Raw genomic sequence first — 27,024 nt, forward strand, 5'->3', positions numbered from 1 at the left:
CGGAACGAAGTGGAGTAAGAGATAACTCATCACAACAAAAAACAACAAACCAAGTCTCTTACCGCTCAGTTGGTTGATAGCTTTGACTAAATTCTGAAATTTTCACTCCGACTTGGACTCATTCACAACTTGAAAATTAAAACTAACAACCAAAATTTTTCTCAGTAACAACTTTGAATACTTCTAAAAAATTCGACCGTCCTGAAACTTATTTAGTAAGTATACATTTGTACAGCTCATAAGTTCCAGCTATCCACGCTGATTTAAGAACGAAGAGCTTTTTTGATAAATAAATCTATATCTTCATATTTTGGTTGTCATTAGATCGGTTAACGGGTTTTTTAACTGTATAGATAACTTGGTGAAGTAATGAACTATTTAACCACTTAAAATCTTCTATTGAGACTTATACACACTAACAGGTAAATCAAGAGCAATAAAACAGCGATTGATATATTTCAACATTTTCGCGGTTTTGTACAATTCGGAAATATTCTGAATACAACCCCGAATTTGGTGTTATTCACTTATACTACTATGTTTTAACTATTAGTTGTGGGCTATGTTGGTGATATTATATGTGGACGGAGGGTAATTGAAGAGAATCAAACATCGTTTTCGCATCATTTTCAATGTAAGTATTAGTGTATGCAAACGAGACGACAGGATGTTATACTCGCAAAGTCGAGAGTATTAATGACTAAAGTTGTTTGCTTGATCAGTTTTGGGTTTACTTTACTTTGGGTTTAAAATACTTCGAGGTTAATTCTCCTACTTTTGACATCGATTATACCCTAGTCTATTATCGACGGCTATCTTGCAAGATCTAGAAAGAATCTTGCAAGAGTCTTGTAAGATACGCGTCATTTGCAATAATCTTGCAAGATCTTGCAAGACAATCGTCATTTACAAGAATCTTGCAAGATCTTGCAAGATAAGCGTCGGAGTTCGTCCAGGGTATGGTTTTGGATCATAAAAGTTACTCCGATTTCGCTCCAACTAAATGCAAACTATCGAGATGATCAATTGGTTACCATTTTGACTCTAGAATCTATCGACCATTTATGTCATCATATTCACTGCTCTTCCGCTGCCAGATACAAGCAACCAACATCAATAACAACAAAAAGAGAATTAGAAAGCTGTGAACTGCGATTATGAGTACAAAGGCAAACACGTATATTGTCTGCGTGCAGTATTGGAAGGGGGGCTGGCTAGGCATCGTGTACTTCGGGGGGTATATTCTAAATACAAGGTAGTTTCCCCACCCGAACCAGCCGAGCAGGAATATTAGCATGAATATATTGAAGTATTTGGCACCCTGGATGTTCTCGTCTCCGTTCTCGGCTTCGGTTCCTGACACGTGCATGGATGAGGAGTGACCAGGGTCCGAGTCGTTGTCGCCTGTGGCCATGTGACGTAATCCACTGAGATTGCGTAACTGTATCACAAGACAGAATAGAGAGACTATTCCGAATACTATTAGCCATAAAGGAAGGAGGTCTTCGGCAGTGCATTGGTTGTAGTTGGATCCGCCTACAAAAAAATACAAAGTTAAATCATTTTTAGCGGAATAGCAAATTAGGGCACATAGTTAGCGTGTAGACCCGATGGGTTCAATTGCCCGCGCCCAGATGGCAGCACTATAAAAACTGCCAGATATCTAGGAATTTGGGTGAAAGGGGCGAATTTTTTCAACGATGAAAAATTTCAAAAGTGCGAGAGGATCAAATTCTTGAATTATATTAAACCCTGCGGGACATAGTTATATTGCCAAAAATATTGCTTCTCCAAGCCAGTTTTGGTTGAGCGCCATTGTTTCATGAACCAAAACGAGACTTTTAAAAAAAACATTAAACACTCACGACAAATGCAATTTTGGGGTCTTTCCCATTATAGCCCCCCAGGAAATTATAGCCCCCCCATTATGGTATAATTACCATGTTTTTTTTTGGGGGGGGGGGGGGGGGGTTAGGTTATCTGACCAATAAGCTGGGTGGGGGCTATAATGGGAAAGACCCAATTTTGACTGAACGGATATACTCGTTCATTCTTTTTTCTAAATTTGTTCGAACGTGTTTCATTGAATCAAACATAAGTCGGCGATAATCAAACACTTTGAATACGAGAGATACGTTTTTGAATGTTTTTTGGATCTATTCTGTTTCGCCCCCCACCCCCCCCCCCCCCCACCCCCACCCCCCACCCCATCTTAGTGGGCTTATATAATTTTATGCCCCCAGGCGCACGTGCTATTTTTTACATAGTAACGTGCTATATAACAACATATAATTTGTAACGGGGGGGGGGGGGGGGGGCGTAAAAAACGCTGGGGGGGGGATAGATTCCGTTTCTTAAGAGTACTTACCTATAGCAATCATGGCTATTGGGAGAGTGAGGAGAATTGCATGGAAGATCAGAAAGGGCCCTAAACACAAAAACCAATTATTTCCCAATGATTGACAAAGAAATTACTGAAAGAGGACTTGCACTTTATAAAAAAACATCGCCAATGTTTGTTATAACACTCATGCACGAGTTTTATAAAAATTCTGCCGTGCCAGATATAATTAAATCGTTTTTATGTCGATCTAGAAGGAGCACGCCGGTAGAGCCGAAAGGGCGCAAAGCAGAATGCCATAAAATGAGATTTAAAGCCGAATATTTCCCGTGCTATGATTGGTTGATCTTAATTTCATTAGATTAAACGCATTTTTTGTTTATAGAGTATTTACCAAATAGTGTTAGTAATGAAACGAAGGTCTAACCGGTGTCGCAACCGTACCCCCCCCCCCCCCATCCCACATGGGTAGTGTTGCAGACACGGTGAAGAAGTTTTACCAGAAGTTGTACTTCTAAGAAGACTACTTTCTGCAATAACTCACATGATAGAATGATAGCAGAGAGTACTTTGCGTAGGAGGTCACTGAAGCTCACTGATGTCTCGTCTGCGTCTCTCATGTGTTCGAAGACAGTCTTGCCCCCCGTGATACTCTCCTTGGGGGGCACATGGTGTCTCCTTCCCCCACTCCCTCCCCTCACTATAGACTGTCGCTCCTCCTCTACCTAAAAGGAATCAACCGTTTAACTTGCTCAATAAAATTGACGATTGGTTCAATAAATTATAAGTGGCAACAAAATCTCATATAAGTTCTTGGAAAAATTTCTAAGTTGTAGATATGTTTACTAAAATATAATCCTTAATTTTTGAAGGTGACTTAAGAGCGTAAGATTTCACAGACCCGATTTTCAACCTAGACACGAACTGACTAAGATTCCATACAAAAATGTTTGATTTTGGTTCCAAAACTTGCACAAAAACGAAAAATAACATCTAAAATTACAGATTTTTCCGTTGAATAAAGTTGTGGTACGCGAAGAATTCCAAGACATAAAATCAAAGAACGGAATTCAATTCTCTATTCAATTTTTCATACATGTATAGGTCTTCGTGTTCGTGTATGTATACATAATTCTGTTCAGCTATCTTTGTTGTTGACGCATGGCTGCTATATTTCGACGCAATATAAATGTCATATACTTACTATACACGCCTTCAGTTATATGTACACATATCGGGCACCCAGCTGATAATTCCCCCCCCACCCCCCTCTGGCTTGGCTGTCAATACGTGGACATTCCATTCATACCAGATCAACTAATTATTCTACATGCTATATTATATTCTATCAATACCACAAATGAATTATGATTCAAAGAGGTTTCCAAACTCAATTTTGTCAATGGACCACACATGTCGCCAGAAATTACTCACTCCAGAAACAAAGCCGGATTACTACACTCTGTATGAGGCAGACAACTTGTCGACCTTCAGAAGACCACGACAACAAATATAGTTCACAAAATAAAACAACATTTCACAAAAAATAAACAAAAATTATATTCACTGACAATTGGATCAAAAATTTTACACTGTATACACATTATCTCAGTTAAAGGAAAGTTAATCTTGAAAGAGATGTTATGATGTCCTTGTTGTGAAAAAAATAGCTATTTCAATACAACTATTGATAATCTACGACAATAGGACCGAAACATCATAAGATTTCTAATGAGATCAAAAGCTGGAAGCATTACAGCTTTCGTAAATTTCCCTAAAGACATAATAGTCAAGTTTTTACATCATCCCCAATCATCTAACACCTCGAAATGCGAAATGCTCGTTTTTGTGCGCTTTTCTGTAAAAGGTTTTTCCTCCATAATCAGTTCAGTCATGCAAAAATTGATTTCGATTCAACAAAATTATCAATTTTATAAACGCTCATTGCTAACTTTAATAAACTTTTTGTTATAAGCAAAAATAAACATGATCTGGCACATCGCTTTAACTCAATTAAACTCATTTTTGCTTCATCAATAAATATAGATAGCGTTTGCGATTACAACACAAAAACGTTGAAAAATTTTGCTTTCTGTTAACTCATTAAACTTTTTTTTTACATTTGCGTCTCAAATTGTTTTTAGAATAGAGGAATCAATTAATCAACTTGTGACAATGAAAAATTTGAATTAAAAACAAGATTCTACCCGAATCATCGAGAAAAATACTCTGGTATTACATTATAGCGTGTTTTACAAGTAATTTTGAAAGATGCGTAAACTAGGCGGCTCTACAGAAAAATCAACAGACAAAAACAAAAAATCAACCCGTTTGACATCGTGAAAGTTAATATAGACTAGTTTAATTTGTACTAATTTTCTCAATTGTGATGTAAAAAACTTGAAATTCGGCTCCACGCACTGATATTGCAAGATGCTAACTAAACAGAATGGGTTAAAACGAAATAAGACTTCGATATTAACTGTATAGTATTAACTGACTATAATACTTCGAGTTTGAACTGCCTCGAAAGACAAAGCAGAAAAACAATAAACTGACAACTCGTAATTCTAATATTAAGCAAAATTTTGAGACATTGGTTCGAATGGCTATTTTTTAAGTTCAGAACAAATCAAAAACGGTATCCCTCATACTAGTGACAAAAAAGAATTTTACTCCACAAATAATCTGATTTTAAATCCTAAAAGTTATCTTAATTCACGACTCGTATAAATTTTTCCACAGAACAGGCAAATTATTTTGTCTCAGAAAACAGGGAGACATAATCAGATGACTGTAAAAACTATTGATTTAAATCAAATTAGTTAGCACAAAAAACTTCAATTTCTAAACAGCATTCCAGTTTTTTATTTAGTATTTCGCTCATTAGATCTCAAGAATTTATTTTGCTCTGTTTTTTGCTCGCTCGTTGGAGTTGATGCTTTGTCTGTTATAAACTGTATCTAAAACGACACAGCCCCCATTTTTTCAAGGACCTTATTTGAACAAAAAATTGCTAAATTTGCCATCAGCGATTCATTTCTCAAGGGTTGCTAGAAGATATATATCTTCTTCTGGTTTGGTTCTTTCTTTCATTGATTGGTGATATCAACGGAAAACATTACCAAATCTTTTCTGGAAGTGTTTATATGGAAACTTTAGACAGAAGATAGGGTGAATTAAAACGTCTTCATTAAAAAACTGACAGCCAACTATGTCACAACATGCGTAGTGATACACAGTTTTGTTGACTTCAAAACTTGCGTAGCCACAGTTGAATGAAAATGTAATAAGTGACATTGATCTACACGATTGTATTAATTGGGGGCCGATCAACAGAACGACGTTTCAACTGGAATTGAATTTTGTTTCAACTGCACGACAAGAGCATGCATTCTCATTGTTAATCCTCGCTAAACATTAAAATTTTGGACATTTTGTTCATGATGTAGTCATAAGCATCAAAAAAATCCATAATGACTAATGTAAACGAGAAAGAACGAAGGAGAAATAACATGTTTTACCGCATCTGGCGATGCCTCGCGGGCCATGGCCATGCCTCAGCGGCCCGCGGGACTTGATATGAATCTATTACAACCTGATGTGTGAGCGCGCCACAATCTGTCACAATTGGCCGGTCAACTAGGACTAAATGATCAGCACATCGAGATTTTGCATGTATTAATTACGAGTACCTGAAATGAGTACCTGAAACGGGCAAACGAAAACAAGATCGAATCAATACTTGAACTGATCCAGAAAAAGAGACAACGTCCAAAAAACAGTTATCAAAGCACACAGGACCATCTGTCCTGCTAATGTTCTTTACCAGTTTCTATATCGTAGAAAAGCCAGAAAAACCATCATCGAATGACTTATTGCCAGCCGCTTGCGTGTAGTTAATTCGGGGCAAAAGTCGAACCAACAACGTCCTAACCGAACAGCTAAGCCAGCCGCTCGCCTAGTAAATTCGGGGCTTAGCCGTGAAAAACACAAGGAAAACAACAGCAATTTACACAGTTTTTATCTACTGAAGAATGTTAATAGATTAACATCATTTTAAACCTAGAAAATGTTCTCATTTTTTCACATTTACTCCACTGATATCTTTATCAAAGTTAAGTTACGGTTATACAACTAACGACATAATACAGTGCTATGCGCGTTTTGGCTCAGTGGTTTTAAGGTTTAGGTTAGAATAGCACTTTTAACTTATTATTCCTTCTGTAATTTACTTCATTCTTCAAAACGCTTACTTCCCTCAATTTATTTTAACCCGTCCCAACGCTTGCCTTCATGAACAAAGTTACACTAATTACACTTCTTACGACTAGCGCAGCCCTTTAATACTCTGATCAAATGAAGCTCAGTAATTCATTCCCTGACGCGAGGCCAGCTCAATTTTTATTTGTTTATTTATTTTTTTATCTACTTTTCCCACTCTCAATATATATTACTTCTTGAATAATTTTTCTAAATAAACGACCTTTTTACTTTGAATAGAAATTTTATTGATATCTTACCACGCATTGAAATCCAACGAACTAATCAACTGCTACGAGGCTAGCCAAGACACCATGAAAAAAGTAAAAGCAAGCAGAGCCAGCAGAAGCCCTTCCCGGCGTTCGAAATGGCTCCCAGCAACAAGAGCAATCAATTGGTTTTAAAGGAAAAAACTCTGAACAAACAGGAGCATAAACTCATCTTTCTGAAATTTCGAACTTTTTATTTTAATTATTGATGCCTTTTAAACTGATTGCACATACATAGATAATAATAATAGTGAGATTTTGCATGTATTATTTATTTTTGTCGTCCATTTGACATAAAATTTTGGTGTCGTCAATTTGCAACACCATCCATTTGAAACGCCCCAGATTAACTATACCGATAGCTGCACAATGTTAACAACACGAGCAGTTAATTTTTGTGCAGACACATTACTAACTTTTTTTAAACACTAAAAATAGAAGAAGCCTGAAGGTTTCCAAAATTTTTTAGTGTTAGAAGATTATATTCAATTGTAAATCGAAAAGGCAACTTCAAACTCAGTCCTGAACAAATTGCCTTCTAAAAGTCTGAGTAGATGAAAAACAAGACTTTCTTGGACAGATAGTGATAGGTGAATTGATAGCTTCTAGTTATCTTGAAACGCTTTTTTGGACCGAATCGAAAGGAAACTGGTAACCAATGTCTGGAATTTTTCAATTTATTGCTATTGAATGATTTGATTTCATTAATGAATTGATTTTTCGTGAATTCATTTTATATGAGGTAAGAATTATGTAGTGATGGATTTGTTCAAAAAAACCAGCAGAAGATAATAGACTGATTTTTCACTTTTCAACATCGATTAGAAAGTAATTTTATTTGCTACACATTTGTATGTTTATCGGGAACAATCATATCTCGATTTCGATGTCGAATCTTAGAAAATATATAGCATTCGAATAACAATTAGACATGAAAATTGTGAGCATTTATTCTTTAGCTGGAATTTTTTTAAAGATTAAGTTCTGGGAAACACTGATTAGTTGATTTTGATCATTGTTGTTTTTTCATATGTCTGATCTACTTTGAGAGACAACGACAAATTTTGGAGAGTTTCTTGTGCTGTCTATTCTTGCAGAGGACTGTATGGTTGTTAGATAATAGCTTAAAAATGTGTTGTTTATAACCAAATTTAGCATTAATGTTAAGTGTGGCTCAACGAAACTCATGTACGATAGTGAAGCTTGACATCAAAAGTCATGAAAAGTCGAAGTTAGATATGATTTCTACAGGGATTATAAATTTGAATTCAATCAATTTAAACCAAATAACTAAGGAAAGGATTGGGGGGAGTTAAACAGTTACGAATCGTTTACAATCGTTTACCAACATCGCGTCGCTAATCCTACATTTTGAGCAACCAAATTTGCTGGTTGAAGTCGAGGGAAAATAATTCAAATTTGCTCAAAATTGAAAAAAAATTGTCACATATGTCCGCGATTGCTGAATTCGATGACACGCAGGAACGGCGGACAGATTTTTTTCACTATTTTTCGGAATTTTGCGTCACTAACATCCGCGCTTATCTAAGTACCATATGGGCAAGACCTCTAAAACTTGTTAAAGGAGACAAAGTTGGATATAATTGGTTCTTGTTATCAAAATGCATTGAAGGGTAATTATAATTTTAATCCGTTAACATTTTGAACACAAATTAAGGGTCCAAAATTTAACTCGGAGTGAGTTGAACTGAAAGTAAGGGATAATTATTCGTTTAATCCGCCAAAGCTTCCGGAACTGATTAAAGGAGAAAAAGTGAGCTATATTTAGTACTTCTTATAAAAATGAAGTGAGGGGTAATTGTAATATTAATCCGTCAAAATTTTGAGTATAAAGTAAAGGTTAAAATGCAGTGATATCGGTACACCTGCGGACAAATAGTGGACATTTGTGACATAAAAACGTGATTTTTTGAGATCATTGATGGAATTTTGTAACGGTTGTCCGCAGCTTTTCTTGTCACTGTTGTCCACAATTTAACCCATTTGATCCCACGCGAGCGAGATGGGTGACAACATATTGTCACTCGTGTTCGCAAACGCGGGCTCTGCTGAATTTGTTGGATTGGTGACCTAATGAAGGGCTATATTCATGTTGATAGCATTTCGCCAAATTCACTAACGCTTAATTTTTTTCAAATCTCTTCACCTGTTTAGATCTCCCCTCCCCACATGTTATAACCATCTATAATTGAACTTTATAACAGTATAAAATAATTGTAATGGCTACTCCCGCCTCTTTTTATGCTAAGCAAGACATAATCAGTGAAGCTATGAACATTAAATGGTTCACACCTGCTTATAAGAACAATAATTTTATTCATGGTTCAAAATGAATTTTTCGAATTTCCTCTTCAAAAACTTACGATGTCATATACAAGAGTTCCTCCCGATGACGTTCTGCTGACAGTCGGGTGGTGTTTAGTAGCAGTGGATATTACAGACGAAGTACCCACTGACGAAGCAGTGCTAATCTTCTTACGGCGCTCCAGTTCTGACCAATTCCCGTAACCCCCACCGCTGCCACTCATAACCCCCCAATATTTTCTATCGGTGGTTAACACGACCAAAAAGGGGACGAGATGAGAAAGTAATGGTAACTCCAAGAATTTAAACAATTTTTTGCGAAACTTTCGGAATCAATGTTGTGTTTGTTCACAGCTACCGATTCAAAAGACGTTTTAAAAAATGATAGCGAAGAAGAAATTAAAATGTCTTCAAAACTAGTAAGTAAAATAAAGTTTTTTGTAGGTTTCACAATCTGATGGTTCCTTAATTAATGTATTAAAATTTCCAGAAATAAATCATGTATAGAGATCACAGTTTTCCGCAAAGTTATTTGGAAGTTTTGGGCCATTTGAGGAAAGCTGAAAATGATATCATGTCAATGTCGAGCTGGTAAAGTGATGGAATTTAAGCGAAACATAACACGTGATATCTTTAAAATCGAAGGTTATGGAACAATAATTTCAGGAAAACTTCAAACTTTTTTGACCTTTTATTGGAAAAGTTTCAACTCAAATAACACAATGTTCAAAAAATGTTGTTGTTCAAAGCCAATCGAAGCAGAACGAAGTTTAGGCAAAGTTTATTAAAGTTGCTCTTATGGCAGTTCTGTTTTTTATAATCTGCTTGTTTATAAAAGCTTGAGTGACTGAAAAACAAGAAATTTAAGGACAGATCCTGTTAGATAAATTGATGCGTTCCAGTTATCTTGAATTTTTTTTGGACTGAACAGAAAAAAAAAAACTAATAACCAATGTTTGAAAATTTTCAACTTATTCCTTTGAATGAGAATGAAATATGTTCACATGAAGCGAGAAAAATAGGAATTTTAAAAACTGAAACAGGAATTTCAAGTTTAAAATGTGAATGAGTCACAAAAACAAATTGAACATAGCTGCTGTAAATAAAAAAGCAGCTCTTTCATAATAACGGAAGAGTGTTATACCACGTGTTGTCCTACACAATACTCCAAAAAAGACAATAATAACTGCTGGGGGGGGGGGCAATTTCCACAAAGCGTTGGCGAAACAGCGAAAATTACGATATCAGTTAGCGCTTTCCGTATAAAGTAACTGGTAAATAAAATGTTGGTGACCTTAGCATTGATAAACAAAAACACAGTCGGGAGTTAAAATAAACAATACTTAGATAAATGTTAACGAAAATGTCACAAATATTTACTCAACATCAGTAAAAAAAAAGTACATGAACAATAAATACTTCTGATATATAATATCGAGGGAGCTCGTATCCATATATAGAAAAAGTGAAGGCAAAAGTAACTTTGTTGATAATATGATTTACAAAAAGTTAAAAAGTGGAAAATTGAATTGAAAAAAGATTTGTTTAGCTTGGCATTTACTACGATGGCACAGTCCGCAATATGTTGTTCACGGCTTGTTCCATAGAAAATTTGACTAGGGACTCAAGCTAAAATGTCACAGATAGTTTAAGTTAGTTTTAAAAACTGATTTTACTCCCTCGCTTTTCTTTCTTCTCAGTTTCACTCTGGCCGGACGCTAAGACGCCTCAGTGAAATATCTTTTTGTATGACGACCACTGAGCGGACGACTATATCAGATAGCATACATCATAAACTACTGAAGTCGGATGGTCGGTTCCAAAAGGCGGGCGAGATTTCACGAAACTAAAACGATGCTGCCTACACTCATTTAGAAAAAATGGGATACAAAAATAGGGTATAGAGTTATTTTGTTTAGTCTGGGATTGAAGTCTAGCGTCGCCATTAATTAATTTTTAAATAATGGTAACTTTAAGATAACTCTTCATTTTTATAGATAAGACCTCTGCAATTAAATTGTTCTAAAAACGTTTGAAATTGGTTGACCATACAGAGCAAAAAAAAGTTTGGCAATTGGCCAGAACGCAAATAAGGGGAAGCCTAATTTAAACTCAGTTCATCATTGGATGAAAACCTATCAAATGGTTATGGGGGTCATGATTTTTGTTAATTTAAAATATCAGAGGTAATTTTTTACTAAGACTAGAGACTAGCCGCAAAAAAAAACGGAAACTTTATCATTTATCAAGAAAACTTGACGCCGTGATATCAAAGTTTCCATAGTTGATATTTGAACTGTGAAATTAGCTTTCAACATTTTTGATACACTACTCGTACACAACGCAAGCTAGGAAAACCTCAAGAAGTGCAGCGTGATTAAGTACCAGCAGATCTGTTTATCCGGTTTTTTTACATAAGTTAGTTAGCCGGTCAGACAAAAAAAATATCTACCACATATCTGTTAAAATTTATATACCTGCTACAAACTTTGCTTGCAGCAAATCTTGCAAACCCAAAATCGAAAGTTAGAAAATCAAATCTTTTGCGACACAATCCGACAGTTGACGTTAAGGTTCAAAAAAATTTAAAAATTTTACAGATCTGACTCTTAAGTCTATAAAAAGTCAGTTGTTCGCGGGATTAAAAACAAACAGAACAATTGAGAATTTCTTACTTCCGGGTCTTAGGTCTGCATGCAATGATATTTTTAGCGATAAAAAACTTGACTATGTCTATTTCACTCTATAGAATTGCACCAAAGATGGAAAAAAACGGCAATAGAAGAACGGTTAGATTTTTTTATTGCCAAAATTTACAAAATTTAATTCTTTTCACAATAATTAGAGGAAATATTCAATTAATACACGAATGAAAAAAATTGGCATTCACTCAATTTGACTACAAAAAAATGTTACCGTATTGCATCCATCACAACTAGATCCCGAAAAAATTAAATTGGCTTTATATTTTGTACTTAAAATCGACGGCCCCATTTGCAGGATATCAAACGAAAGAATAAATCAGTCGATGGGTAACAGTTATATCATCCATCCAGCTGCATAAACAAACAAAATTCAAAATAAAGTTAATCGAAATATAAGGGTACAAATATATTCAGGTGGTTGGTGAAAAAATAGCAGTCTAAATCAATAACAGAAATAATCAAAAGTGTCAAGTGGTAAAAATAGGGCATTGAGACGAACCTATGCGAAATAATAGGTTAAAAGGGGCTGTTGATAAGGAGTCTCAAATGCATTTAGAAGAAACAATCGAAAATTTGGTTGTTGGCATACATCCCAATCAACGGTTTTTGAGTTCGAGATTAAGTAGGGAAAAAGCTTGATCAACTTTACGACGGCTTAATGCGTTCACAGCCCGGAGTTTTCAGTTTGACTGATCGAACGATCTCATTATCTCCTGAAAAAAACTTGGATTACTCAGGGGTGAATTTATCAAGGATCCATACTAAATCATCGACCTTCAGATTACTGGACGGAAGTTGCTGGCTTCCGAAAAACTGTAGCAGCAAAATCAAGCGAAACAAAAGGAAACTGAATTGCAATAATAGTCAAAAGCCGCTCCAAATTCATAAGATCTAATTGTTCACTCCTACCAAATTTCAATAACATCTTTGCAGGCCATTTGTCAAGTACTGCCAATTCACTAACAATTCAATTCAAAAACAAGCAAAAATCCATTTTAATCTGTGAGCAAATCGTTTAAAATTACAATCTTCCAATTTCATTTTTTACTTTTTGCATTAGTGTGGTCATAACGGGGTTGTTGATTTGCAGAAGTTTCTAATATAGCAGTAATGTAATCTAAGTACCTGACGAAATAAACTTTACGAGTCAGTAAATACTTTTCCAAGTTTCATGCAAAAAACTGTTTTTTTTGCGACTTCTTTTTTGAACTAAACTATCCGCGTGGAAATTTTCAGATATCACTGATTTCCTAACCTTTACAGTTACATTTAAGTTATTTTTTCAATCAAAAATCTAGTTTGCTTTGCCTGCTATGTCTTTCAAACTCAGTTAATCTAGTGAATCTAACAAAAATGGCATTTCCCCTCCAACCTTGAAATTCCCTTGAATTTAAAAGCTGATTTTCGTTGTCTAGTCGAAAGGTAGAAAGCTCAATCAAAATAACAAAAATGCAAAACTTTTTGGTACTTGTTGATGTGGAAAGGAAGGTGATGTGATTTTCTGATGTGATATTCTCTTCTCAATTAAAGTTCTAATATGTATTCTTGTTTCCTTAGGACCGGACAGCATCCAAAAATAATTTTATATAGTAAAAATCAACACTTCAAAATTGTCAATGTCGTTTCCCATAAAGTATATCAAAAATGACGAATTTAATTTTTCAAAGTCCTTTAATTTCGATGAAATTTCAGGGAAAATTACTAAGTTGACTTCCAAAAGTTTGCCTTAAAATTTTCTCCACTTTGCTCTACAGAAAGGTTTGTAGCAGAAATTTACGGAAAAAAGTGCTGATGAAAGTTGACTGAAAATTGGAAATTGCTTTATACAAAACGAGTGTTCTGTTAAAGGATACAGGAGAGCATACATTATCAAAGCACACGTTTCGCCCCCCTTAGAGATCAAATCAAAGGTCCCTTGTTTGCTCAGGAGTGGTGCTGAGTGTTGAAACATTCAAAACCAAATATAGAAAATAAACGCAATAACTCTTTTTACTCTCTTATCTCTTATCTGAATATATAACAAAAGCACAGCAAGATTTGATACCATTAAGGGAGGAACTAAAACGAAGCACTTTACTTTGAAAACTTAGCAACAAAGCTGAAAAATTTCACACGCTTCACTTCAAAGGTCACAAAACGTTTCATGTGCAATATTGCTCAGGCAAATTAACAGTTCAACAATAAGTTTTCATTAAAATTGCAAAAATGCTTTCCTGGAAAAAAACTATTCTGGTCCTGCAAAACGAAAAAAAATAGATGTTCCAAATAATTTGAATAACTAATTTAACCTTTTTCAGTTTAATTTTTACCAGCGTTGAGCATGCAATTGTAAACTACAGATTTATTTATTTTTGATGTCTTGTTTTTGGTACTTTTTTTATAATTTGCTGCTCAAACTTTACTAAATTTGGGGGAAATACGAAAATTTCAAAAACCCAGCGTGACTTCTGAAGTCGTCTTCCAGAAAAAAAAATTTGGGGAGAAAATTTTGCTCACGTACCTTAATCTCCATTTGAAGCTTTCAAAAAACTTTAAATAAAATTTCGTTCCGCACAATCTGTTCGCTGCAAATGTCAGTGTGTTTGTTTTTCATCTATTTTAAGGAGAAGTGATTATTTGACGTCTTTTGGATCGCCTTGAATTGACCTCAAAAAGTTATAAAATCTAGGGTCTGCACACCAATCTTTCCTTTTTTCTATTACGCTTCTTTTTTCTCCCCAGATATTAATAATTCGCGACCTGATGGAGCAAGATGAGATTGGCGGTAATCTCATGAAATCAGTAAAGAACTCTAAGCACATGTCGTTCATTGTAAAACCCGTTGAAAAACCGAAACTTGGTTTTAGAATATCATTTTATCTAGAGAGATGGTGTTTTCTGAAAATACGGTAGAAAAGTAGGTAAAGTGCGATAAAAACTTGTGATAATAATTTAAGGAAAATCTTTTGCTAGAAAAAAAAAGAAAGTCCTTTAAGAGAAATTGCTACTGAATAAAGAATAATTTTTATTACACAAGGACAGAAAAGTTATAATCAGTTAATATCTAAACTTCGTACCATTTTTCTCATTCTTCTGTATATTACCTATTATATGGCGCTTGAAAACCTTCTCTTAAATTCGTGTACAACTACAATAAATTTTCTAGCTTTTGACAGGAGAAAATGTTATAAATAAAATTAGAACGCGTTCGAAAATAACAATATTTTCATAATTTTTATGCTTTTTCTTAGTCAATTCACTAGGCAACTTTGGTGTCTGTCAGCACGCCTTAGGAACACTTTGAACATCCCGAACAAATAAACAGGACTAATTTTGTTCGTGACAGTTCCATATACTATATCAATTATTCGGTTTCTTCTCTTCAGCCCCGATTTGTTTCATACCCCACTGCTCGTTCTACAAAAAATATACAATAACAGCTAACTTTGCACAACACCAGGAAGCCAAACATTATCGTTCTTATCCATTCCAAAGACTGAATAATTAGAATTTCAGTTAAAAAGCTATTAGAAGCAAAAAAGCTACGTCAAAAGCTTAGTTTTGTTCATAATTTATGACATTGATCTGCGAATCATAATTTCGAATATTCAAATTATAAAACACTGCCAACTAAATCAGATTTGCGACACCTCTCAAATCTAAACTAGTAGCTATTGGTAGTGTGCGACGTTTTAATGTGTGCAACTTTTGAAAAAAATGGCAGAACTTAAACAACTTATTGAAGTGGGCTTTTCCTATTTAAAAAACGGGAAAAGCCAAATTGAACAGGATGCATAAATTCTGCCATTTTTTCAAAAGTTGCACACGTTAGAACGCCGCACACTACCAATAGCCACTAGATTAGTATTGCGATGTGTCGCAAATCTGAATTATTTGGCAGTGATTAATTTGAATACTCAAAATAATAGTTCGCAGATCAAATAATCTTTGTTCGCATGCTTTTCTTAATTGGGCATATAGTAAATCATCTCTTCTATTTGGGGGCAAGACTACAAAACAACCGCTAAAAAATAGTCAAAAATTAACAAGCACCTTACAAAGACAAATTACGAAATTGAAGCTGATAAAATTTTAGGTATCAACTTAATATTAATTATATATAATTTAACTGTTCACCTAATTTCTTTTCGGCTCGTTTAAAATTGAAAATCCAATGCAGGCTTTTCTCAAAAAGGTATACGTCTAAAGAAAATATGAAAAAAACACATTTTGACCATTCACAAGTCTTATTGTGTCCAAGTCATGGAACATCGGTTAAAACATAAACGCCACAGAGAAGGTAAAGCTTTCATCCCACGAAACTAGATGTGACCTCGCATTTAAGAGGCCAAAACTAAGGCAGTCAAAAAGGACAAAAGGTATAGTTCAGAAAAAATCTGAATCTTTCGAAAAGGAACAAAATTCAAATATTTATTAACCATTAGGCGTCTTTTGACAGCACATAATAATTCATAATACACTTAAAAACAGAACTATTGAAACCTGTCATTAACTAGAAGGCTTCGTCTGATCAAAACAATAGCTACATGTACTGGAGAACACCTGAAAGTCATTTAAAAATGCGAGAAAACAACCGAAGCCATTAAAAAAACTCTTCAAAAAGCAATTTGTATATAATCAATTGAGTTTTTTTCAATGCCACTTGGAAATATCAACATTGCAATAATATGACAAGATTGCAAAAAAAGAATCAAAATTATAAAAAAAACTATCAAAAAATAACATTTTTAAGAGTTCGTTGTGTTAAAGCTATTAAAACCAATAGTTTTCAGCGGTGAGCCTATATGATAATTTTTTAAAAAGAGCCAGTAAAAACTGTTAATAATCAGATTGTTTTCTGCGACCTCAAAAAAACAAAAACAGACAAAAACCAAAAAACTCAAATAGAAAAGTATCAGAAGATTGTGTCGAAGGCATAAAAACCATAATGTATTGGCTCAAAGGTTTGTATTTGCACAGTTGGATTTTGTTTCTGTCAATATTTTAGACCTTTTTTCTGTCAATGCTGTGATAATGTTAATAGACCTCAAGAAACAAAATGGCAATTGTATGAAAACAACCAAAAATCAATAAACCTTTAAGAGAACTCGCAGTATCAACGATATATCAACAGTTAAAACATAAGACAACTAACCAGATTCTTACCACTGTTGGCCAAAAATATGTGCGATTTGTTTTTAGAAGGACAGTTCAATAGGTTTGTGAAAACACATATAGAAAATAAGCGAAGTTCAAAATGTCTTATATTTTTTTGAAATAAATATTTTCGTAGTCGAAACAGCTAGATATCAACTCAAAGCGTCAGTTAGTTTTACCAAATTTTCTTCAAGAAACTAATCGCAGAAAGTGCGAAAAAGGAGGCATATCTGAAGAATACCAGTAAGTATTACGAAAACCATTTTACTTTGTCGAAGCCATAAAACCAAAGCTACTCGCTGGAAACAAAATAGGTGTTCATTGGATCTCATCTAAACGTAATCAAGACTTTTCAAATTTGATCTAAAATTAGGATTGACTGTCTGTAATTGATTTAGAAAACTAAAAAGTGGGATGCATTTTTTTTAAAAAAGCAATTCGAACACTGTTGATTGAAAACAAAAAATAAACTTTTTTATCACTGATCGATCTAACACGCAAATGATCTAACAGATATTTTAGCACAAAAAATTTGAAAAAAAAATTTGACGCAAAATGATACAAAATCTATAGAAAAATTGAGCAAGAATGATGCTGTAATCACACAAAATCACGTCAAACATCATATGTTTACAAAAATTTGCAGCTCCATATGTCCTCAAAAAACGAGATTGAGAAAAATCTTTTTCATTCCCAATTCTACGCTTGAAGGGCTTTCTTATGATGCCACACAACTCTCTACGATGAATTTAACCATTTGCAAAAATTGGATGAACAAAAAATGCATTTGCATAAATAGTCCCCCCACTAAGTGGGGTTGGAACAGTTATTAACAAAACTCAAAAACTAAATTAAACTCAAAAACTTCTCTGTTATTGAACATATAATAAGGAAAATATTCAAAATAGATAGCTCCATATAAGGAAGAAAGTACTGAGCTACTTTTAGTTATAGATGAACATCTTGTACACAACACATTGACTATTTTTAAGTCAACAATTTGATATTTTTACGCATATTTGTCAACAAAAAAATTTCAAAGTTTCAAACTTAATTGAGTGCGGTGTTATTAACTCAAGCGAAACTTGTTTTTAAATGTTGAACCCACATCTGGAGGACTAACACCTGGGAAAGAGAGCAATGATTTTGTTTCTCTTAATTATCGACTCCCTGCTCGCTCTGAGTACCCTCGACAGGTAAAGGAACCAACCTTGAGGAGGATCTACTTCGCAGAAAACTTTATTAGCTGTAACAAACCAATGTAACATTGGGCGGTCAAACAAGTAGACATGACGTTCTGCGGTTACCGTGACATATCTGATGGGCTCTTGATGTTGGAGTTATCGTCTAGTGGGTCGACACTGGACTGCTTGGGTCAACGACGCCTCATTTTGCATCATTTTGCATCCGTCCTCATTTTGCATATTTTGCATCGTTTTGCATCAAAATAATTTGATGCAAAATTGCAAAATCTATACGAAAATTGAGCAAAATGATGCTATAAGCAAACAAAATCACGTCAAACATCATACGTTCAAAAAAATTTGCACCTCCATAACTCCTCAAAAAACGAGATTGAGAAAATCTTTTTTCTCGATTGCATCCGTAACTCCTCACCGTCGAGCCTTATTAGTGTTTCATGGCTTATCTGTTTAGATACTGCTAGATCAGATTGATATCTTGCGATCGATCCCCATATGAGCGAAAATATTACATTTCTAATGAATTCGGTAAAGTTCCACACTGTTCTCTTTAGTTTTTGTTAAAGTCCTCTGAGAATTGTTGATTTATTGTTGATTTACTATTACATAGTGACAGTCTTAGATTAGATTCTAAAAGGCATTTTCTTTTCTCTTTTCCTTTTTCTGATAGAAATCGTCAAACAGCAAATGTTTAATGATAAATTTTTCTCAGATTCATAGAAAAATGTTGCCTAGAACTGAAAGATTAGACTTGAATGATAATGGACGGAAACTCCAGTCTCTGAAATGGGGTACGCAAACTAGAATTAAAATATACAAAATGACATCCCCATAAATTGTTGTAAGTATTTATATTACAAGAGCAAATTCTTATATAATTTTCTGCTGATAAATGTGATCATTTTTGGTGTAATTGTTAAGCGGGGATCTGGTAAAAATTCACTATAATCATTATTTCTAATTTAGCGATTTTTGTAAGATTTTTAATGTGAAACTTAATTTTTGGCTACTATTTATCGATAATTTTAATCCTCTTTCTTGTTATTTCTCACCTTGATTCGTTTTTTTGAAATATAATATAATTTGATGTTATGTAATGAAAAACATAAGCATCCACATTATGTAATTATTACAATACCTGTTGCATAACTCGTTGAACCACAGCGAAGATATTACACAATTAATAACAGAAGCATCCACATTATGTAATTATTACAATACCTGTTGCATAACTCGTTGAACCACAGCGAAGAAGTCACCCATTTTGATAAGACTGCCCTTTTTGTGTCGACTTCTTTTTCCTTAAAATTTGGGAATAAAAGCCCAAAAGAATAGCAGTTGTAAAAACTGAAAGTAGCTTTTAAATGCACACACGGTTAACACAAGGCGGAATTTGGTGGCTCTGAATTATGAATGAGCATCTAAAAGACAAAATACATCGAAGCAATTTTATTACAATTAGCTTAAAAAAACATTAAGCAACGCGCTTAAAAAGGTGATTTAAATCAAAATATTGTCTTTAATGGACAAGTTTTTCTTAAAAGAAAAATATGGAAGCGAGAAATTTAAACTGGGTTGAAAGGAAAAGTAACCAAGTAAGTTAAAGCGGGTTATAAACAAAAATAGAGAGGTAAAAATAACAAACAACTAACTCAGAAATAATTAGGTTTACAGTAGGGAGAAAAGCGGGAAATGTTGTTTTTTGTTTACTTTTCCATAAACTTCCTTGATAAATGGCGCGTCTTTGATGTAATTGTAAACATAGATGGTACGGAAAGGATAATTTAATTGGATGAAAACAGGTTCCTGATTAGATTTTAGAAATAAAATATTCATAAATCAGATCCCTCGAAATAATACACATTAACTGGGGGTAATATGAACAAGGATAGATAACGGTGTCTGCTTGTGAACAAAGAGTGAAATAATAAGAATATACCGGAAGGGTCATTATTATCAAATTAATTCATACCTTAATAATAATTCCAACAATCTGAACAAGGGACAAAAAACTAGCAAACTGCGGGATATGAAAAGAATGAGGAGATATTTTTTTGTCAATGTTATGTTTTTATCCTGGATAAATGAAATGATAGTGTTTCTTTTGTAATGGAATGTGGTGAAATTTGTTTTCGGGATTTGTGACTCATTAGAAACTAATTTGGAGATAAACAACTCACAAATGCAGCGAACACTGCCACGCTTAAAGCACGTTTTTATTAAAAATTAAAAACGCTGGCATGTGTTAGTGACTAGTTTATTGATCTGGATTAGATCCAAAATTGGCTAACAGGTCAAGAATAGTGGACAGAGTTGGTTTCTGTTTTCTTTTTTTTGGGGGGGGGGGGGGGTGGGGTGGTCGGTGGGGACCTTCTGATTAGAGTTTTTTCTTTTTGGAAGAAGAGCTGAACAGGTCAAAAACATTGGACACTGATAACATCAATAATTGTTTTGGGGGGGGGGGGGGGGGGGTGAGGGCTTGTATCGTGTTATTATTCGTTCTATGTTCTAGTTAGCTTTACTTTTTTTGGAGGGGAGATACAAAAACTGGACGCACTGGTTCATTTTTTTATTGGGGGGGGGGGGGGGTGGGTGGGGTGTCTGACTCAGTAGATTTTGTGTTTAGCTTTGTGTAATAAGGTGTTTTAAAACTATTAGCTAATTGACATTCGACCTTTTCACAATATATTTTGGGTTGTCTTTTATCTACTCTATTCCCTGGGTAATAATAGCTGATGAGGATGGATGCTGTGTTGGGTAGTCGGAAAAGTGGCGTGTGGGGCGGGGGGGGGGGTGGGGTAAATTTTAAATTGATGCTCTTGATGTCTCGAAAACACACCAACGCGACAACTGGAAGCCCTGAAAGCCTAAAAACCCTTTAGGTATAAAATTGCTCCCAAGTGTAGATTATACTGGCTGATCTTGTTAAAAAATATTTCAGGGCGAGACGGGGAGATTAGTGGTGGCAGTGGTCGTGTTGATGTCAAGTGCCGGGTGAGTGGGGGGGGGAGGGGGGTAGTGTTTGGGCTTAGTAAGTTTTAAAATGAATAGAAAACCGTATTCTGTGAGGGGGAGGGTAAAGGCTAGGGGAGGTGAGTGGAGCGGAAGGGGGAGGGGTTTGGGGGAATTGGTGTTGGGTTATAATCTTTAATGTCACTATGGTCGCCTGTACTTAGCTTATCGCCGTTTAAAAGCATATAAAAGGCCGCGTGGCACAGAAGCGGGTCTTTTTCCTTTATTCTCTCCCGTGCCTCTATTCAGGTCAAAAGGACAGGGTAGTTCTAAATTCAGGCCTCGCTCTATTGATGTGTATCATCCCCTCCAACCAGCGGGAATCGATAATAAATAGCCTTTTGATGCCACCTTTATATCTTATAAGCGGAAAGATTGCTCTCTAAATATTTCAACAATCAAGTCTATTATTGCGGTAATTCCCCGAATTTTCACCAAATTTTATCGCATTTTAATCTCCTTCTAGCCTTTCATAGGAAAACCTATTTCTGATGAAATTCTTTCAAATGCTATTAATGTGCTCTAATAAAAAAAGATATCTCAACACTCAAAACGTTCATTTGAATGTTGTCTGGCTAAAGTGATGATTTTCAGATACTTTTAAGTTAGAGAGCTTTCAGACATTTGAAGTATTCAGGCTCTGATGTCAAAATACCCTAAACATATAATAAGGCAATTATATATTGATCAATTCCTTTTGACCATCACAAAATAGTCAAAATTTCTAAATCTGAACATACATACTACACCTAGACGGCTAGTAGGAAGTTATAAATTAATAATTACTATTTTCTCTGTTCATAGTATTAAGATCGCAGAGTCTAAATGTTGTTGTTTCCACAAATTAAGTGTACATCAGGCGGCTGTGCCAGTTTAAAGATTTCCATTCTTATATTTAGGCTGGTTGATCAGACAACTGAAAAAATTATTAAAAAATTTATCTTTTTGTTCTTTAAATTTTTCTCGAATTTTTTAAACTCTTCAGAATTTTTTCAACAAGTATTCAAAACGTGATCAAAATCTCAAAAACAGGTAAAATTCGAGGTTTATTTGTCTCTGATATTTTGTAAAAGCACTCAATATTTTTGGAGTAAAAAATTCTGAGCAGTTGAAAGAATTCTAGAAAAATGCAAAGAGCGTTAGCTTAATTATCCAAGATTTTGGGCTACAATAAAACTACATCCAACAAAATATTCATAATTTTGTATTAACTGTAACGTTACATCGTGAAAGAAGAGAAAACCGTGTATTTTTCTAAAGTAAAAAACGATATGTTTCAAATAATTAATGTAATTATTTTAAAAAATTTTAAAAACTAATTAAAAAAGGAAATTTCCACCATGTGGCAAAAGACTAATCAAAAAGTTCACATGAAATAATTGTAAATTCATAAGCATTTCTGGAATTCAGCAGAGTGAATTGTTAACATTTTTACGGAAAACACTTTAGTAAAATTACAATTTGCAACTATTTCTGTTTGGGAGCAACGACATCCAATATTTTAACAGTGAGCCTAACAAATTCCATAGATAAATAGACAGATTTTTTTATTATAAAAAATCAGTTTCGGTTAAAAGGGTAAAAACAAAATTTGAAAAAAAAAATTTAAAAAATTTAATAATTGTTGGTTTTTTTTTTGCTTTTTTAGACAGGAAAAAGCAATGAAAAAACTTTTGAAAAAAATAGATCACGTAGTTACGCAAATAAATTGGATGACTAGTTATCTAAGTTATTAATTTTAAAAGCGCTCGCGTTTCATGAAAACCCATTTTTTAAAAATATATATTTATTTTGGAAATACAAAATGTTTTTGTTTCGCCAGCAATTTAAGCCTTGCGGAAAAAAGACGTTTAATCTAACAATCAAAGATATGATTCATAGAGCAAAATTTTCCAGATCTTTCTTCATCAACGGTGGCCCTCATTTTTTAAACTCTAGGACCGTTATTTTCAAAAACTTATCAGATGATACAAATTATTCCCTGGCTGTTGGATTTTTCTAGATACTGTAAGATAATTGTCCTCTTAACATGCTTCGTGGGAATTAGCAACAACGCAGATAAAGTTATGTGACTTGTAGCACTGCCATTTTTCGTATGCATCTTATCAAAGAAAAAATTTCCAACCTGGTTGTTTGTTTGTTTTCTAAATAAACAATTTTGAATACAAGATGCTAGATTTGATTTCATTGACGCAAAAAAATCAAATTTTCGGGGAACCGGTTAATTCGAATTATTTGCTATTGTGATCAGCTAACTGGTTTCGCGGTTTGGCATTTCCATAAACTTGTTTTAACTAATTTTTGGGGGCGAAACTTGCAGCTCAGCCCAACCTCGCCCCGTCGGAAAAAAAATTGGTTCCTGAATCGTCTGATTTTGTAACCCAAATCGACTTCGGGTCGTTGTTGTTAAAAACAGACTTTGAAAAGGAGTAATTATTTTTATTTCTTCCTGTAATCTCTATAATGTCAGTACATTCATTTGGTTGTTTAATGATAACAGCAAAGACTTTTCTCGACAGGTATCTATTATCGATTGGTAAATTTAGACTGAACCACCACCGTAGCTAAAATGGGCCCAAATAGCAACTTAGTTAGGCAACAGTAACTACATATGCTGCAGTTTTTTTCCAAATATTTGAGAGCTCACTTGTTCATGGGCGATATTTTACATGCATCAATCAAAATCGCCGAATCGGAAATGAAACAAGCTTTGACACATGTCAACAAGACCCCCCACCCCCGGGTACTCTTAGCCAAAGCGGGGTATTAACTTTTGCGTGGTTAATAACTAAGATTTCCTTTTCAAAAACTTACATGAAAATGGTGGGGAAATATTCGTGATAATTTCCTTGGTAATTAACAAAAGGGAGTAAGTCAAGCAGGATACAATCAAATTTTGTTCACGATTTTGACGTTTTTTCCATCTGAACAAAAGGAAAACAAAAGCAACAGAAACAGAAATATGATGAAGAGATTTGCTCAGCGGGGGGGGGGGGGGGTGAATGGGGGATCAAAACTAACAAGTTGCATTTCTTCTTTTTCAAAATGTCACACCGCTTGTGATACTATAGCTTCCTTTTTCTTCGCTTGCTTTGGTAATTTTACCCAAAATGTTGTACCCTTAATATCAAAATAGACTCCAAATGAGGGAAAAGAGGTTGATATATAGCGTACTGTTAGGCTTTTTTTGAAGCACACACACTCTCTCTCTCTCTCTCACACACACACACACACACACACTTCACAATGGTGCTAAGCAAAGTAACCATATTTTTAACCGCCCAGAAAAAAACCCACAAGTAAAAGATTACAGAAAACAGATAAAAAGAAAATATAAAAAGAGAATCTTAATGTTTGAATTTTTGCTTGTATTTTTTGCAGTTGTACCCTCCCTGCAGACTATGTGATAAGTGAAAAATGGAGTAGGAAAAAGGGTTAAGGGGGATGCTAAGAATACGACAAGGTAACTCTTATCAGATTGAAAGCCTTTCACACGACTTGATTAACTTGACATGATAGCTTAATATTATCTCCCAAACGTCCCGCGTACAAGATAATTGAACAGCGGTCAAAGGTATGAAATTCAACAGCTCATTGCTTGCTGATAAATGAATATAATGACAAAATTGCTGCAGATTTTGGTATCGTAATAAAAAATGTGACAAAGTTGTGAAATATTTCCCAATATGTTGAAAACGAACTGACCAAACCACCAAATTTTGCTTGCTACATCAACAAACTGCTGTTAAAGAGTTTCTATAGCTCGTATTTTTGCAGAAATTGCATGATCTATTACACGTACCTTTTATATTATGTCTGGTAATACATCTGTAATTCGGTAATTCATATGAAATATCCAAAACCCATTATTAAATAATTAACTGATATAAAAGTCATTCAAAAAATTTATGTTTATGATTTCAAATTACAGTAGCTAGCAAAAATAAAAATTATATTTATTTTTTTACGTAAACAGTTACCTGTTCTGGTGAATATCCTAGCAGTCCTTTTACAATCAAAATGTTTTGAGTTTCAAATGGATCAAGGGCAAATCGAAGTTAAAATGGAAGCTAAATAACCATGTTTTCCTGAAGAAGAAAAACGATGAAGAGAAAAAAAATTATTTAAGATCTGTTCACACTTTCTCGACTTTTTGATGACAATGAAAAATCAAATTAGAGTGGCTATTTTAGACGCCGTTGAGTAGTATAAGGTGCAAAAACCGATTTGGTTTGAAGCGTGATAATTTCCATCTGCTTCTAAAGTGAAGTCAGAAAATGGTATTTTGACGAACTTTCCGTTTATGAGAATGAATATTCATTCACGCTCAGTAATTTAGCTTCTGTTTTCAGCGCTCTTTTCCCTTAAATGCTATTAAAATTTTCATATGTGCTTTAATTGTGATCAATCGCAGCTTCCTGAACGCCTCAATGGCCGCCAATGCCTTTTTATGACTTAGACATTATTCTTTGTCATAAAATAGTAGTGATTTTTTTTTCAAATGTCGCTCGCATTTTTCAAAGACATTTTTTGTCTATCAATTATTCTCAATTTTGACAGGCCTCATCGACCACTACTGAAGCTTAATAGAATCGCATAACCGCATCTATTTATAGAACTAGGCCGCATCTTTGAGTCTTGTCTGTTTTTTTTTGCGTTCGTTCTGTTGTCTTATCCATTTAATGACGGGTCTTGTCGGTTCAAAACGACCAAAGTTAATCAAAATATTATCTCAATTTCAAAACAGCAGTGATTGGTACAACTTTGACACCATCCGTTTTAAAATATATTTGCAACTGCTTGAGCATTGCTTGTATTTTCGGTTAATTTCTTTGTCTTATCACTTAGTCCAAACAATGGCAGGCCCGCCCAATCATTAGTTAAAACGGCATTTGTTTTCACCTGAATTCTTGGCAGTAGTATTAACACATTTGGTACATTCTATTTTTAAAAAATATGTCAATCTTTTTTGAATTTCGCCCGAATTTGGTGTTATATTTTTTGTATTAGTGTTTTATTTCGTGAATGATAGGTCCAAACTGTGGCCATTGCGGCATAAAAGAAATTTTAACTCCAAAATATGGTAAATGATTGCTGGGAAATTGTCAGTTTTAGCAGTCAAAAAGTATTAGTTAATTTTATCTACTACCAGTGCTTTGCTGATCTTTTTGAGATCGTTATTGTAACTTTCGAATAGAACAAATCTCGTGGTTTTTACCAGAAAATTTTTGTGAACTGGAAACATTAGTGAATTTTTTACTTTGCACTTCTTGTTGCTACTCTTGTTGTCTCGTAGCGTATTGTCGTTTAAAAATCAGTTTTGTCTTTAATGTTTTCTTATGAGGCATAATAATGGCTCACAAGAAAAGTTGTTTTCAGGCGATAGTTTTTGGCACTCATGAATATAACTCAATAATTGTGAACGTGGATTGAACTCGCTGTTTTGGTTCAGAGGGTCATGTCGCTCAGTTTTATTAGAAAAGGTCTGATCGGTTTTCTAAAAAGAGTAATTTCCTGGATTACGTTCCATCTTTTTTAACCTTTGTTTTTTTGAAGAGCGCGTTTTTTTTAAAAAGGTTTCAAAATATTTTTCAAATCTTGTTTCCAGCTTTTTTCAGTCTTTCAACTAGTTTTTTTATTCATAAGATTGTATAGTATGCTGTAACTAAAGATTTATTTAGAATCTAATGTTTTTTAGACGCGAAAGATAAATTCCCATTTCCGCCAACTTGTTCTTTTCTACCACTTTTGTCACTTTGTTTTTCTTTTCT

At 34.3% G+C, this 27,024-nt stretch overlaps 1 protein-coding gene across 5 annotated transcripts; it reads right to left on the reverse strand.

The window, feature by feature from the left end:
- Positions 1 to 967: 967 nt before the first annotated feature.
- Positions 968 to 24,373, reverse strand: LOC142340260 (transmembrane protein 272-like). Of its 5 annotated transcripts, none has more exons than XM_075390818.1 (5): positions 24,275 to 24,373; positions 19,463 to 20,397; positions 2,886 to 3,066; positions 2,369 to 2,428; positions 969 to 1,536 (listed from the first exon to the last, which is right to left on the reverse strand). In XM_075390818.1, exons 2-5 carry the CDS (start codon positions 19,502 to 19,504, stop codon positions 1,052 to 1,054), a joined length of 768 nt encoding a protein of 255 aa, XP_075246933.1. In that variant the 5' UTR covers positions 19,505 to 20,397; positions 24,275 to 24,373; the 3' UTR covers positions 969 to 1,051. The 5 variants fall into 5 exon arrangements, with proteins under 5 accessions (XP_075246931.1, XP_075246933.1, XP_075246934.1 ...); XM_075390819.1 differs by lacking the exon at positions 24,275 to 24,373 and adding an exon at positions 24,068 to 24,187; XM_075390817.1 differs by lacking the exon at positions 24,275 to 24,373 and adding an exon at positions 24,068 to 24,187 and having other exon boundaries at positions 19,463 to 20,527.
- Between the last annotated feature and the right edge of the window lie 2,651 nt (positions 24,374 to 27,024).

The sequence above is a fragment of the Convolutriloba macropyga genome, chromosome 5 (genome assembly GCF_964194025.1).
Source record: "Convolutriloba macropyga chromosome 5, txConMacr16.3, whole genome shotgun sequence".
In the NCBI taxonomy this organism is placed as follows: Eukaryota; Metazoa; Xenacoelomorpha; order Acoela; family Convolutidae; genus Convolutriloba; species Convolutriloba macropyga.

Bases quoted from the DNA above. Each gene is read 5' to 3' on its own strand.
- LOC142340260 (XM_075390816.1), bottom strand. From the start codon at position 9,422: ATGAGTGGCAGCGGTGGGGGTTACGGGAATTGGTCAGAACTGGAGCGC. The intron at 3,067-9,257 runs GTAAGTTTTTGA...GATTCCTTTTAG, and splicing joins GAACTCTTGTATATGACATC to GTAGAGGAGGAGCGACAGTC. The intron at 1,537-2,368 runs GTAAGTACTCTT...ATTTTTTTGTAG, and splicing joins AATAGCCATGATTGCTATAG to GCGGATCCAACTACAACCAA.